Source organism: Sturnira hondurensis, unplaced genomic scaffold (assembly GCF_014824575.4).
Source record: "Sturnira hondurensis isolate 20B ecotype Veracruz unplaced genomic scaffold, ASM1482457v3 Scaffold0004136, whole genome shotgun sequence".
Classification (NCBI taxonomy): domain Eukaryota; kingdom Metazoa; phylum Chordata; class Mammalia; order Chiroptera; family Phyllostomidae; genus Sturnira; species Sturnira hondurensis.
Genome location: NW_028076767.1, coordinates 34342009 through 34356653, shown reverse-complemented (window position 1 = coordinate 34356653; position 14645 = coordinate 34342009). Strand labels below are relative to the sequence as shown.

Below are 14645 nucleotides of genomic sequence, written 5' to 3'. Positions count from 1 at the left end.
TGGGAACTAGATATGAAATGAAAAGGCTGATTTCAAAATGTGACTAAATGTTTAGTAAACTAAAGTGTTCTGTGGCTTTCATAAGTATAATATATTGGGCAGTAAATATCTATCCAGTTTAATTTTTACATTTAAAAACTCTTCTAATATTAGACTTTTAATTTATCAAGTGATTTGACGTGAGTTATTTAACTATTCTGTATTACCCATGAAATGATGGTATTCACATCTAAAGAGATGCTTATATCATTCATTTAAGACCAGTTATCTCTGAAACTATGTTAAGTACTAGGGCTTCCATAATAAAATATGTAATTTCTGCCTTCGGGACCTCATTATTTTAGCAAGGAAGACATTAGCAAATCATTAAAATTCAACATAGCAACTATTGTACTAAAGGTGAGCTAGGGAATCTGAAGGATACGCAGACTCAGGTGCGGAAAAGAGGAAGGGTTAGGGAGTACTACTGGAGTGCAGTGAGACCCAAGCTGTCCTGAACGTGAAGAGGAAGTCTTCAAGGCTCCCTGTGTATTTGGGAAATTGACAGTACTTCGTCAATCTAACAAAAGGATGAGCAGTGCCCCAGATTAGCATGGCGGGAGATAGGGCTCACTGAATGGTAGGAACAGCTCAGATCATGAGGGGCCCTTCTTACCAATTTGATTTTCTTAATGAAATAGTGAATTTAGATTGTACGTGATGAAAAAGCTGGAGAGCCAGTGAGTGAAATTGAAATACTTGAGGATTTTTAGGAAATTCCTAATACTAAAGAGTGCATTGGAAGAGGGTGAAATTAGAAGGGAAAAATCATTTAGAAAACTGTTTTCATTATTGAGTAATAAGTAAGTGATCAGACATTTGCTTTATTTTCTTTCAAGGAAATTTTGTTAATGCCATACAAACTGCTTTTGCTGCTGGTATCGGCTGGCTGATCACTTTTTGTTCCAAAGGAGGAGGTAATTGTATTATTTTGTTATAATGAAGAGACCATGACATAATTTTTAAATGACAATCTTTTTTCACTTTTTTATCTTTATTGAGATATAATTGAATAGCATTGTATAACTTGAAGATGTCAACGTTTTGATTTGATACACTTACAAGATGATTACTGGCATAGCATTAGCTAACACCTCCATCCTGTCAAATAACTGCCATTTCTTTTTTGTAGTGATAACCGTTATTATCTACTCACTTAGCAACTCTCAAGCCTATAATACACTATTACTAGCTATAATCACAGTATGCTATGTATGTTAGGACTTATTCATCTTAGACCTGGAAGTGTATACCGTTAGATTAGGTGACCATCTTAAGCATGCTGCTCTAATTAATTATTCAGTACTTCAAACTACAACTTATATTCAATGTTATAATATTTTATTTTAAAAATACTTACCTCTTTTATTGTTTTACACCTAAGAGGTGTGTATTATGTGTGAAGAATGAGATTTGGACTGCATATCTACCTAGTAAATAAAGGTTTCACTATTTACCAGAAGAGCTTAATGCATTGCCTAAAAATCAACCTGGTAGTCTGGGGAAGGGCAAATGAAAGCATAGACTTAAAGTTGAAGCTGCCTGCTATTTTTTTTCCTCTAGATTGTTTGACTTCACAGACACGTCTCAGGCTTAGTGGCATGTTGGTAAGCATCAGTTATTTTGTAAAACTACATAGCCATGTTAAAAAACACATTTTAAGGGATTCCAAATATCTTCTTTGGTACTCTCTTGAACACTTGTCATCTTTTTTTTCTGATAAATATATTCATAGCTATAGGTTTCTAACTAATTAGCTGTGTTCGGTATATTTTTAAAGTATATTTTATTGATTATGCTGTTACAATTTTTGCGATTTTTCCCCTTTATTCCCCCTCTACCCTATACCCCCAGTCCTGCAGCATTCCCTCCCCCTTAGTTCTTGTCCATGGGTTGTACATAGAAGTTCTCTGACTTCTGTTTCCTTTACCATTTTTTACCTCTCCCCATCAATTTAATGCCTACCAATTATACATCTTGTTCCCTGTACCTTTTCCCCTGCTATTCCTCCCTTCCCCTCTGAAAACCCTCCATGTGATGTTCATTTCTCTGATTCTGTTCCTGTTCTAGTTGTTTGCTTAGTTTTTGTTTTCATTGTTTTTCTTTTTTATTTTTTAGGTTCATGTGTTGATAATTGTTTGTTATCACTTTACTATTCATGTTTTTGATCTTCTTTTTCTTAGATAAGTCCCTTTAACATTTCATATAATAATGGCTTAGTGATGAACTCCTTGAATTTGACCTTATCTGGGAAGCACTTTATCTCCTCTCTCATTCTAAATGATAGCTTTGCTGGATAGAGCAATCTTGGATGTAGGTCCTTGCCTTTCAACACATTGAATACTTCTTTCTAGCCCCTTCTTGCCTGCAAGGTCTCTTTTGAGAAATCAGCTGATAGCCTTATAGGAACTCCTTTGTAGGTAACTCTCTCCTTTCCTCTTGCTGCTTTTAAGGTTCTTTGTCTTTAGTGTTGGGTAACTTAATGATGATGTGCCTTGGTGTATTCCTCTTTGAGTCCAACTTCTTTGGAACTCTCTGGACTTCCTGAGCTTTCTGGAAGTCTATTTCCTTTGCCAGACTAGGGAAGTTTCCCTTCATAATTTGTTCAAATAAGTTCTCAATTTCTTGTTCTCCTTCTGGCACCCCTATAATTCAGATATTAGAAAGTTTCAAATTGTCCCAAGGGTTCAAAAGTCTCTCTGCATTTTTTTAAATTCTTCTTTCTTCATTCTGTTCCATTTGGATGTCTATTTCGTACTTTTGTTTCAAATCATTGCTTTGAGTCCTGGTTTCTTTTCTGTCACTGTTGGTTTTCTGAATATTTTGCTTTATTTCATTTTGGGTATCTTTCATTTGTTCTTTTATTTTTCCACCAAGCTCAATCAGTTCTGTGAGCATTTTGATTACCAGGGCTTTAAATTCTCCATCAGATAGGTTGGCTATCTGTTTAGCTCTTTCTGAAGTTTTGCTCTATTCTTTCATTTTGTCCCTTTTTCTTTGTTCTGGGCAACTGTTAAGTTGTAAGGGGGCGGGGCCTTAGGTGTTCCTGTGTTCAATATATTTTGATATGAGGTTCTTTCATTGTCCTTCACTGATAAGTATTCTGTAATTTCATGATGAAGTCCTCTTTAACCAGAGTTACGTATTCGTGTTTTTGTCATTTGCAGACTTTTTTTTTGTCTGTTGCTATTTATTTATTCAGGTCTCATCATATTATGGTTGGGGAATGGTCTTTGTTGTTGAAACTCCTTTTGTGGGTGGGGGTTTTGCCAGTTATAAAAATTATGAAAATTCTACATGTACACAGAAATAATGCTCTCCATGTATGCTTAGTGTAATTTTATATCTATTAGGTCAAATTGCAGTTGTTACTAAGTTAATAACATTAATTTTAAAATAACCTGTTAATAATACTGTTATTCAAATCTGCATCTTTTTTTAGTGTTTTATAAAACACAGTTTAATTTACAATAGTGAAGTTGCTTTTTTGCTAAATAAAGCTAAATCCCTTTGACTTTTTCTTCCCTTGCAACACAACCTATTTTTTTGCTTCTTCTATCTTAGGATGGTCTTGTCAATGTAGGCTGGATGGACTGTGCCACCCAGGCCAGCCTGTGTGCGAGTCTGGATGTTACAACAAGCACTACTGCCTATTTTCCTCCTGGGGCCACTTTAAATGACAAAGAGAAAAGCAGCGTTTTGGTAGGAGTCATTCTAATTTCTTTAAATGCACACATTTCAATACAGTTTTGTAAACAGTGAGCAAGAAAATTAATCATTTTATATCATCCGAATGTGGGACATTTCATAATTTAGAACAAATATTTTCAGGGATTTTGTTTGTACTTCAGTTTGTAAATTCTTCTATAAGAATTAGTTTTAACTGGCATAAACCATTATACTTTTAAACCCCCAAAGTATGGAATACATTGTTAGATTAAATGAATTTCCACCGGTTTTATTTGTATAAAATACAAATCATTGATAGTTTTAGCTGGAACTCAGTATCTTTTTCTTTAAGCACCCTGTTAGATTCTGGTATAAACTCAATTTAGATATCTACTGGTATGGTTTATCTCCTTGATTTTATGCTGATAGGTGACATATTTACTCAGTCCTCCCTTAATAGATATTTAAGTTATTTCTACTTTTTTAGTGTAATAAGCAGTGTTGTAATTTACAACCTTATTCATCTTTTTGTACTTGTTCAGTTGTGATTAAAATGAGATAGCCTTGGCCGTTTTAAATTCAATTCTTATTGCCAGACTGCCCTACCGAACTTTGTGTTTGCTAACCCTGTGCCATCAGTTCATGAGGTTTGCTTATACCTTGGCCAATAGTTAAAATAGGGTCTTACCTTCCGTAAACTACAACCTCAGATTTTAGTGAGATCGTTGAGCTTTCTGATATAAACTGCAAGCTCAGGTACCACCTTAGAAAATGTAAATGAGTGATAATGGAAATATAATAACCAGGCATGATGAATTAAATAGTCCTGTTCCTTCTGAAAGCATTTTTAAAAAAAAGTTAGCCTTGGCTGGTGTAGCTCAGTAGATTGAGCACGGGCCTGTGAACCAGAGGATCGCGGTTCGATTCCCAGTCAAGGCACATGCCTGGGTTGCAGGCCAGTTCCCAGCACGGGATGCACAAGAGGCAACCATACATTGATATTTCTCTTCCTCTCTCCTTCCCTTCCCCTCTAAAAAGATAAGTAAAAATCTTAAAAACAAAAAGTAAGACACTATGCCAGCTAAACACGGCAGGAAGGTGAAATTCAGAGACTGGACAGGATCCTTTTATGGATACAACTGCCAGGCTTTACACTAAGACAAACAAGCAGGTTTATGAGAAGGTTCTAGAGGATTCATCACAAACATTTACAAGTGGAGTATTTTTAGTGAAACCTTCCTAATGAATGTGGCTAAAGTGAATGAGCCCTAGTACTGAGGCATGAAAGAATCCGGTTGTGCTGGCCTTTTAAGGCCTTCAGTAACAGAAGATATTTCATAAAGAGTTTTCAGAATATTTATGCTATAAAGTTTTCAGAAAAAAAACTGAGTTTTCTGTTCTTATTCCCATTGTTTCTATCCATATGGTGATGCTTACCTTATATCAAGCACAATTAAACTGTGAATACACTGGTAGTTTCTACAAGTTTTTAATGGAGTTTTAGATTGTTCAAGTAATACTGTATTTGAATTTTCAAACATGGATTGTTTGTAAGGAAAGATATACATTAAACTGTGTTTTCAGCCCGTATATATTTTCTTGATATAACCACTCTGAAAATTAAAATAAGATTTTAATCAGTATAGTTTACTCTGCAAAACTCATGGTTTTTTGGCCATTCTTTCTGAAAACCTCTAATAAACAAGGTCCATTCTAGTTTTCCAGTTAAAAGTTCTTAATTCCTATTAATTACTGGTTGGGGTGTGAGTGCTTTGGATCATCAAATGTTCTAGTGTTTTAACAATTCTTAAAGAATTTGTAACGCATTGGCATTCTGTGAAACGTAGTTTGCATTAAAATTGTATTGAACCTAATATATGTAATACAGCTTTTTCTTCATGATTCAGAAGTTCTCTAGGTTATTATGAGGATTATTTCAGATAATAAAACACCTAATAATTGAATTTGTTTTACATCACCTTTTTAAAGAAACAGCCAAGTTATGCAATTTTTAATAATCGCAAAAATATGGTAATAGCTTTTTCAGAGGCGGGAAGACAACATTTAGAATAAAAATCTTAAAAATTGTTTAACTTCTGGGACTATTTTTCTTAAATTCTTTTGTGGAAACAAAAAAACAAAGACACTAACATAAATGGATGTTGATTAAAAAGAGTATGATTCTTTTATTCTAGTTTCTTAATTCATTGGATGCTAAAGAAATATATTTGGAAATAATGCATAATCTTCCAGATTTTGAACTACTTTCGGCAGACACACTAGAGGTAATATTTTTGTAATAACTAATAGTAATGTTGGTAACATTTCAAGTCTTAATATTTTAAAATCAGCATTTACTTTATGCATCACCAGAGAGAAAGTATAGCACTTTCAAAGGATTGCATCTGAGCCATCTCTAGGTGAAACTCACATTGTTGGAGCTGCTGGTGTTACAGCGAGGATCAGTAGTGTCATAAAGCCTACCCAGCCCTGGGAGGCTTCAGCAGTGTCAGAAAAGGCGAGGTTTTCATCACAAAGCCACTTTGGACTAGATTGGGAACTTTATGTTCTTGCTTACAAAGCTGTTTATATTATTCACTGGAAATGAAGAAGCAGCTTTAGAAATACTTAGTTTATAGTACAATCAGGTTTTTTTCCTATTTATTTATCCCAGAGCTTTCTAAGTCTGTCAACCCACCAGACTTGGTAAACCTGAAAAAGCTGACTTGCCCCACCTCCCCAAATTTTAGCTATATGCATTTAAAACCAGATAGCAAATATTTTTACATTATAATAAACCATTTTTGGCACGGGTGTCTACATTAAGATTTTATAATGTAGTAACTCTTATCTTTCTCTAATTTCATGTAATTGATTTACATAGCATTATTCCAAATAAGCTACAAAATAAGAACATGATGTGTCTGAATATTTGACATTATTTTGAAATAACGGGTAGGAGTATTAAAATTAACTTAAGAGAATAATAATACTAGAACTCAAAATTTTCTGTCTTTAACATTACTTTTTAATTTACTAAATCACTTTTAAGGATCGTTTGGCTCATCATCGATGGCTCTTATTTTTTTATTTTGGAGAAAATGGAAATTCAACTGATCCTGAGTTGAAGAAACTAAAGACTCTACTTAAAAATGAACATATTCAAGTAAGAAAAATTACTCTGCCCTGCTTTCTGCTAGTGTGCTTTATTAATTTAATACATAAAATTGTATTTTAAATAACTAATTTTCTTCCACATTATGTGAAAATGTCAACCTTTTTCTTTTTTTATCTGCTTCTGGGACTCACATGAAAAGGTTTTTTTTTTTTCTCCCCACTCCAAGATTATATAGATATTCTCTACATTTTTTAGAAGGGTGGCTTTCTTAACCTTGTATTATCTCACATATTTGAATTCTAAGAAATTTTTTTAACTAAAAAAATTTTAGTTGAGTTTCAGTGTTAAATGTAAATTATTTCTGTCTCTTATATTTATAGCCCATTAACTTCTGTTTAGAAACTGTGTTGTTAGACTAATGTCATTTTGTGATTACCTTTATGAATATCAGTTGTATGGAGAAGATTTCATTTTCGAGGAATTGAACCTTCTCTTTCTGCTCCAGATTGGCAAGTTTGACTGTTCCCCTGTACCGGCCATCNTCTTCCACATTATGTGAAAATGTCAACCTTTTTCTTTTTTTATTTGCTTCTGGGACTCACATGAAAAGGTGTTTTTTTTCCTCCCCACCCCAAGATTATATAGATATTCTCTACATTTTTAGAAGGGTGGCTTTCTTAACCTTGTATTATCTCACATATTTGAATTCTAGGAAATTTTTTTAACTAAAAAAATTTTAGTTGTTTCAGTGTTAAATGTAAATTATTTCTGTCTCTTGTATTTATAGCCCATTAACTTCTGTTTAGAAACTGTGTTGTTAGACTAATGTCATTTTGTGATTACCTTTATGAATATCAGTTGTATGGAGAAGATTTCATTTTCGAGGAATTGAACCTTCTCTTTCTGCTCCAGATTGGCAAGTTTGACTGTTCCCCTGCACCGGCCATCTGCAGTGACCTCTATGTTTTCCAGCCATGTCTAGCAGTGTTTAAAGGACAAGGAACCAAAGAATATGAAATTCATCATGGTAAGAGGGGAAAAATGAGAAAACGTATCTTCATTTTCAAATAGTATAGGCATACCTCAGAGATGTTGTGGGTTCGGTTCCAGACCAACAGAATAAAGCAAGTTGTAATCGTTTTGCTGGCAGAGGGTCTCGCCTTCCAATTTGTAAAAAAACAACTTCTGTGATGCACAGTAAAGCAAAGTACAATAAAACAAGGTATGACTGTAATTTTTAATTTTACTTTTTACCTTGTATTGACATACTTATAAATAATTTTGCTCTCGTTTATCAGTAAATTTGTTTCTTGCAGGGAAAGACATTTTGAATTACAGTTATTTTATATCCTTTAACTCTTGATCAGTGTTTCAGTGAGAACTGTGATGACATATTAGACTAGGAAGGAATTTAAGTGCATTTCTTGCTTGTTGACAAAAGTAAGTAGCACCTACAGTTTTCATTCCAGTTTGCCAAAATATAGCATCTCAGCCATTATGGGCAGTTTATAGATAATTGTTCAGATTTTCCTCAACTAGACTACCAGACATCTCTGTTAACTTGTTTTGTCCTCTTTCTTGAATTTATAACTACATTTCTACATTTCAACTTGTTTGTGACTTTAGCTCTGCATTCAAGCAAAGTTCGAATTCCTAGGGTCCGGTATACATCATAGTCCCTGTTCCTGGAAGACGTGAAATGTAGCAAAAGAGACAAACTATTAAATATCTGTTAAGTAAGTAACAGATATTTGCCTGTTATGTGGCAAGCCCTGTTTCAGGTGTTAGGAATACAAAGTTGTAAGACATGGACTTTGCTCTCAAGCAGCTTAAAATATCTAGTGCAGGTGAGAGGAAGGAGATCTATGAACAAACATAAAAACCATTATAATGGTCATTATATATAAGTTAATTAAATCAAATAAAGAGACTTCTGCATAGTATAAGTCAGGAGGTACTATGTGAATTGGGATAACATTTGAAAGCTGTTTCCCAAAGTAAGTACAGAAGAATAAGAACTTTGTCCCTTTAAGCCATAGGATCGATATGAACAGAGCTTGCTTGGCGAGGTAATCCTAGTAATAACTACTGTTTATTCTGCACTTTCTCTAAGGTAGACATTTTTCTAAAGGCTTTGCATACTTGTGCACTTTCATTTTTTTATCTTCACAACAATCCAGATTGGGGAAAAACTGAGACTTAGAGAGATTAAATTCCTTTTAGCCCATGACAGCAACCAGTAACCAACTAGTCAAGGTAGATTTTTGTATCCAAATATGTCTGCTCCAAAGCCTAGGCTTACAGCTAATTAAATGTTACCTCCTTAAAGTGCTAGAAATGACCAAGTTTTAATAATGGAGTTCTGTTCTTTTTTTTTTAAGATTTTATTTATTTATTTATCTTTAGAGGGGGAAAGGAGAGGGGGAGAGAAACATCGATGTATGGTTGCCTTTGGTGTGTCCCCTGCTGGGAGTTGGCCTGCAGGGAACTGGCCTGCAACCCAGGCATGTGCCCTGACTGGGAACCAAACCATGATCCTCTGGTTCACAGGCCTGTGCTCAATCCACTGAGCTACACCAGCCAGGGCGAGTTCTGTTCTTTTTTATTTCTAAAATCTCTTAGGTTCTCCCACTTCTCTGCAGTTGCGGCCTTATTTCAGGTCTGTCATCTCCTTCCTGTACAGTATTATCCTCTGATACAGTTTTCCATTTCATAGCCTTTCTCCTTTACAGTGGGTTAGTGGTTTTATTTGCATTTATTGCCCTTGAACATCTAGAACATTCTCATGTCACTTTTCTGCCTTGACTCCTGATTTCTTTTAAAATAAAGTTCAGATTCCTTCTCATAGGAGCAATGACTTTGTTTTGCTCATCACTTTATTTCTGGCACCTAGAATGGTCCCTGGAGTGTAGTAGGAACTCAGTATTTAGTTGTTAAATTAACAGGATGCATTTACAGTCTGCCTCTGCTGGCGTTTTTGGCCTTGTCACTCATCTCCACCCTTCCAAATACTCGTAGCTCCAGCTACTAGAGGATCCTTGAAAACACAATGTTCTTTCACTCTCTGTGTCCTTGTACAGAATTTTTCTTCCTCCTGCATTGTAACCATTACTTCCTGCCCCGCAAAATACAGGCATTGGTAAAAGTAGGTTTACACTTGTGAGTACGTGAAACAGAGTTTATTCTTGTGTTTATTCATTTACTTCTCCATATGAATAACTGTAAACCCACTGTTGCCCACCCCTTTATTTAGCAAACTCCAAATCACCCTTCAAAACTTGGCCTAGCATCCCCACCCCAGGAAATACACCAGGAATCCCCAAGTATTGTACCTTCTTTTGTGTGCTGTCACTAATTTTACAGCATAATTTAAACCATTTCTTTGAATTTAAATAGGTATTGGTTATTTGCATGTGCCAGTTATACAAGGGAGAGGGGGAAATTGTGAAATTTACTCAATCTCTACCATAAAGAACATTATGGACTAGTAAGGAAAGCAGACAAGTCAATGGTCGTATATTAAGATGCCTGAAGTGGGGAGTGTTATCTATTTCTGAGTAGTAAATTACCACAAAAATTAGTGACTTAAATGACATTTATCAACTCACACAGTATCTGATGTTCAGGAATCTGAGAAGAGCTTAGCTGAGTGGTTCTGACTCAGGTCTTTTCATGAGCTTGTAGTCAAGGTAGGTGAGAACTCTAGTCATCTGAGGGTAGAATGAGGCCAGAGGATTTGGTTCCTGGCTGACTCATGGAATAGTCAGGAGGCCTCGATTTCTTATTACGTGAGTCTGTCTTTGGGACTGCTCACAGTATGGCAGCTGGCTTCTCCAGCATGAATGATCAGAGAAAGGAACACACACACAGAGAAGCAGCAGTATCTGTTATAATTTGATTCCACATCCACCATGTTCTGTTGGTCACATGTACCAACCCTAGTCCTACAATGGTAAGAGTATACGAGGCAGAGATCACTGGGGGCTGTTTTGGAGACTGAATGCCAAGAGATACACAGCCATGGGTTACACTTAGGAAGAACATTTAGGAGGAATAATTTTCTGAGGATAAAGAAAGCAATCTTTATATCTCTTCCTTGAGATATAAAGTATAAGTAATGGTTACTTAAATAAAGAGGTGGCAAACACATTCTAAGCAAAGAAACCAGCAGTTCTTTTCATGGACTCTTAAGAGAGAGCTTCAGCTATTCTTAGAAAGCTAGACAGGATAGCTGGAATGTTGAGTGTTGGAAAAGAATGAGGCTTGAGGATGGAGAGGGCATCAGGGGTCCAAATTATGTGTTACGTTTGTCAGGTAAAGGAATGTGGACTCTGTGCTGAGGACAAAGCAGCAGATGCATTTGTGGATTTAACAGAGATACGATTTTACTAGTTGTGCGTTTTAGAAATGTGACTGGAAGCCTAGCGTGGTTAGAAGCAAGCCTGGAAGAAGGGAGAGCAGGTAGAAGCCTGGTGCAATCATTTATGTAAGAAAAAATGGCTGCTCATTAAATCATGTAATATGGATGGAAAAAAGTGGGCGGAGTTTTAAAAATAACAGGAATACAAAATCAGTGTAACTTGATGATTGTTTAGATGTGGAAGAAGAGGAGGAGGAGCCCCAAGTTTCTGCCTTGGTGAATTGACAGTTGAGTGACTGACTGCATCACTTCCTGCAGAGAACAGTGGGGAGGAGTTGGTGTGAAGTAGGCGCCCCCAGTTCACAGCTGAATATAGGCCTGAGCCTAAGGAGAGGAATTTGGGCTAAAAGTACAAATATAAGTAATCATCATATCAAGGAATTAAAGCTTTGAAGGAGGATGAGCTTGTCTGAATGAACAGACGGACAAGATCAGGGCCCTAAGTATCACTTTTAAGGGACAAGCTAAGAGAGGAATTCATTAAACAATTCAAAAAGCAGCAGCTAAAGAATGGGGGGAAAAGGAGAATGTGGCGTCACTATCACCGTATTTAAATATTTGTGAAATTGTCGCTTCTACTGGCCTATAAGCCCAAGGAAAATTATATGTATCTCTTCTATTTTTGCATGTCCTGTGGCATTTAAACAGGGTCTGAGACATAATAGGTACTTGACTTAATATTGACCATTGAGTGAATAAGTCAAAGGGACTGTGTTGAGAAAGCTATTATTTGTCAAGCCAAGAAGTACAGTGTCCAGCAGAAGTAATGCCTCCTTGATTGTGGTTGGTAATAATATGGGTATAATAATTTATAGTTTCAATTTGAACATTGCACCTAAAATGTCATATGGCGTGCTTGAGTATGATATTGTTACGTTACAGAATTACATGCTTATGATTTTGTAATAAAAGATTTCCTAATAAAAAGGTATTTTATGTGTACCAGACCCTGTATATGATCTTTAGGCAATGGCAGCATGATTAATGTTTTTTGTGTTAGCAATGCAGAAAATGCAATGCACCTAGGTTTTAGAGGAGGAAAATAGGGGTAAAATTTTTGAAGCAAAAAATGTAAAATATTTAATTACATAAATAACATAATATTTCATCAATATAAATGTAAACAGAACTCAACAGCAGCATTAACAACCATTATTCCTCCCAAATTGGGGGGGGCATTGAGGTGCATCTTATAGTCCAAAAAATATGGTAGTTAAGGAATAGCAGAAAGACCAACTTCATTATTGAAGTAAGCCAAACTGAATTTCAGCAGTAGCCTAAACTGAGGTTGGAGATGGCAAGAGATGCAATGGATGTAGCTGTGATACAAGAGCAGAGGCAGAAAGCAAGAGTCACTCTGGGAAATCTTACTTGGGCACCTAGTGAATGATTATGCCATTAACTTCTACTTAGTAGATGATTATGCCAAGACAGGGAAAGTAAGAAGCAATTTAGGGGGAAGAAAACTTTAGTTTGGACATAGTATTGTGTTTGAAATGTTTACATGATTCCAGGTTAATTTTTCTACCCCCTAGTTGGCAATACAGAATGTGAATTCATAATAGAAGTCTAGGTTGAAGAAACAGAATTAGGAGTTAGACCATAGGAACAGATCAGGTAAGCATAAAGAAATCAATACTACAAGGAAGTTATAATCGTGCCACTGAGGATAAATCAACATTTTCAAAAAGATGCTGACATTTTAACTGAATCCTCCGAGAAACAGAAGGGTAAAGGAAAGGGTTCCTCTGTATGTAAAGCTTACAGAACATTTAAACCTCACCAAAATCAATTTGTTCATGAGTTTATCTTCCTTTCTTTAGTATTTTAAGCATAAAAACTTTGAAATATTTTTATGAATAAAAGGCAGAATATGGATTTATAACTTTTCTCTTACTCCCTTTCAAAGGAAAGAAGATTCTCTATGATATACTTGCCTTTGCCAAAGAAAGTATTCATTCTCATGTTACCACACTTGGACCTCAGAATTTTCCTGCCAATCACAAAGAACCATGGCTTGTTGATTTTTTTGCCCCTGTAAGTTATTTTTATCTGTCATAATTTAGTATTGTCAGATTTTCTTGTTATAGCAAAAAGATATTTTCTAGATAACCTTGAACCATGGGTACTAGATTTGTGTTGTCCAGTTTTGGCTACTACCATGTACTGCATCTACGAGAGCACTGATATACTTACCTCTCTAAGGATTAAGTATACGAGGTCTGTCCAGAAGGTATCCAGCCACGTGATATGAAAAACAGACATTTATTGTATTGAAGAAGGTGTGAGATACAAGAAACATTGTACATAGGACAATGATGCCTCAGTTCCCTTCAAAGTAGACACCTTGGGACCTCACACAGTTTTCCCAATCTTCATCAGCTGCCCCATTGTATTTTCCTGAATCTCATCAATGTCTGAAATATCTTCCCTTCCAAAAAGTGATTTTAGTTTTGGGAATAGCCAGAAGTCACAGGGTGCCAAATCTGAGCTATAGGGAGCTGAGTCACCTGGGTGATATGATATTTTGCCAAAAAACTGCACAAGACATGATGTGTGAGCGGTCATGTTGTTGTGCTGAAGGTGCCAGTCACCAGATACCCATAGGTGTAGCCTTCTGAAACATCCAAATAGTTTCCACAGAGGAATGTTCAAACTTAACACAAAATTTGATGGAGATTTGTTGCTCTACTTGCTCTGTTACTTTGAATGCAGTGGCCATACAGTACACATGCTAACCCAACACTGTCTACCCAAACCCACTGACCAGTACAGTGAAGTCATCATTGTTCATGCATGCACATTCCAGTCTACTGTCCTTGGCTGCTAGGTTACCTCAATGTCATGCAAACCATTCTTATTATATTGACAAAAGCTGGACTCTTTCTGGACAGAGCAAGTATAAAAGCATTTGCAAGTATAGTTTGTCTTACACTTAGCTTATTGCTTATTGCAAAAATGATGTGTTTTTTGTTTGTTTCATTTGGCTCAGTGCTCATAAGTACTTTTTCTTTTATAGTGGTGTCCACCATGCCGAGCTTTATTGCCAGAGTTACGAAAAGCATCAAAGCATCTTTATGGTCAGCTTAAGTTTGGCACACTAGATTGTACAGTCCATGAAAGGCTCTGTAACATGGTAAGGCAAAGTATTAAAAATGTGTTCTAATCCAATATTAAAATAACAACTTTTTCAAACATACATCCACATTTAGAGTAGTAACACATTGTTTAAATAAATTTAACAAAATTATGTATTAAAACATGGAATAATATATGCAGTTAAATGTAGATATGGTCTTATTTATTAAACTCAGGAAAATATTTAGTTGACTTGATAACATATATGATTTTTAAATTATTTTAAGATCTTTATATTTTTTAACAATATTACCTCTTTGT

The 14645-nt window shown here is 35.5% G+C and overlaps 1 protein-coding gene across 1 annotated transcript in view; it reads left to right on the top strand.

The window, feature by feature from the left end:
• Positions 1 to 14645, top strand: part of DNAJC10 (DnaJ heat shock protein family (Hsp40) member C10) — a 44740-nt gene that overhangs the window by 14193 nt on the left and 15902 nt on the right. The window contains exons 8-15 of the mRNA XM_037044336.1: positions 879 to 956; positions 1603 to 1646; positions 3604 to 3741; positions 5904 to 5993; positions 6761 to 6874; positions 7739 to 7853; positions 13156 to 13283; positions 14266 to 14382. Coding sequence (XP_036900231.1) covers positions 879 to 956; positions 1603 to 1646; positions 3604 to 3741; positions 5904 to 5993; positions 6761 to 6874; positions 7739 to 7853; positions 13156 to 13283; positions 14266 to 14382 — 824 coding nt within the window. The remainder of the gene's footprint in view (positions 1 to 878; positions 957 to 1602; positions 1647 to 3603; positions 3742 to 5903; positions 5994 to 6760; positions 6875 to 7738; positions 7854 to 13155; positions 13284 to 14265; positions 14383 to 14645) is intronic.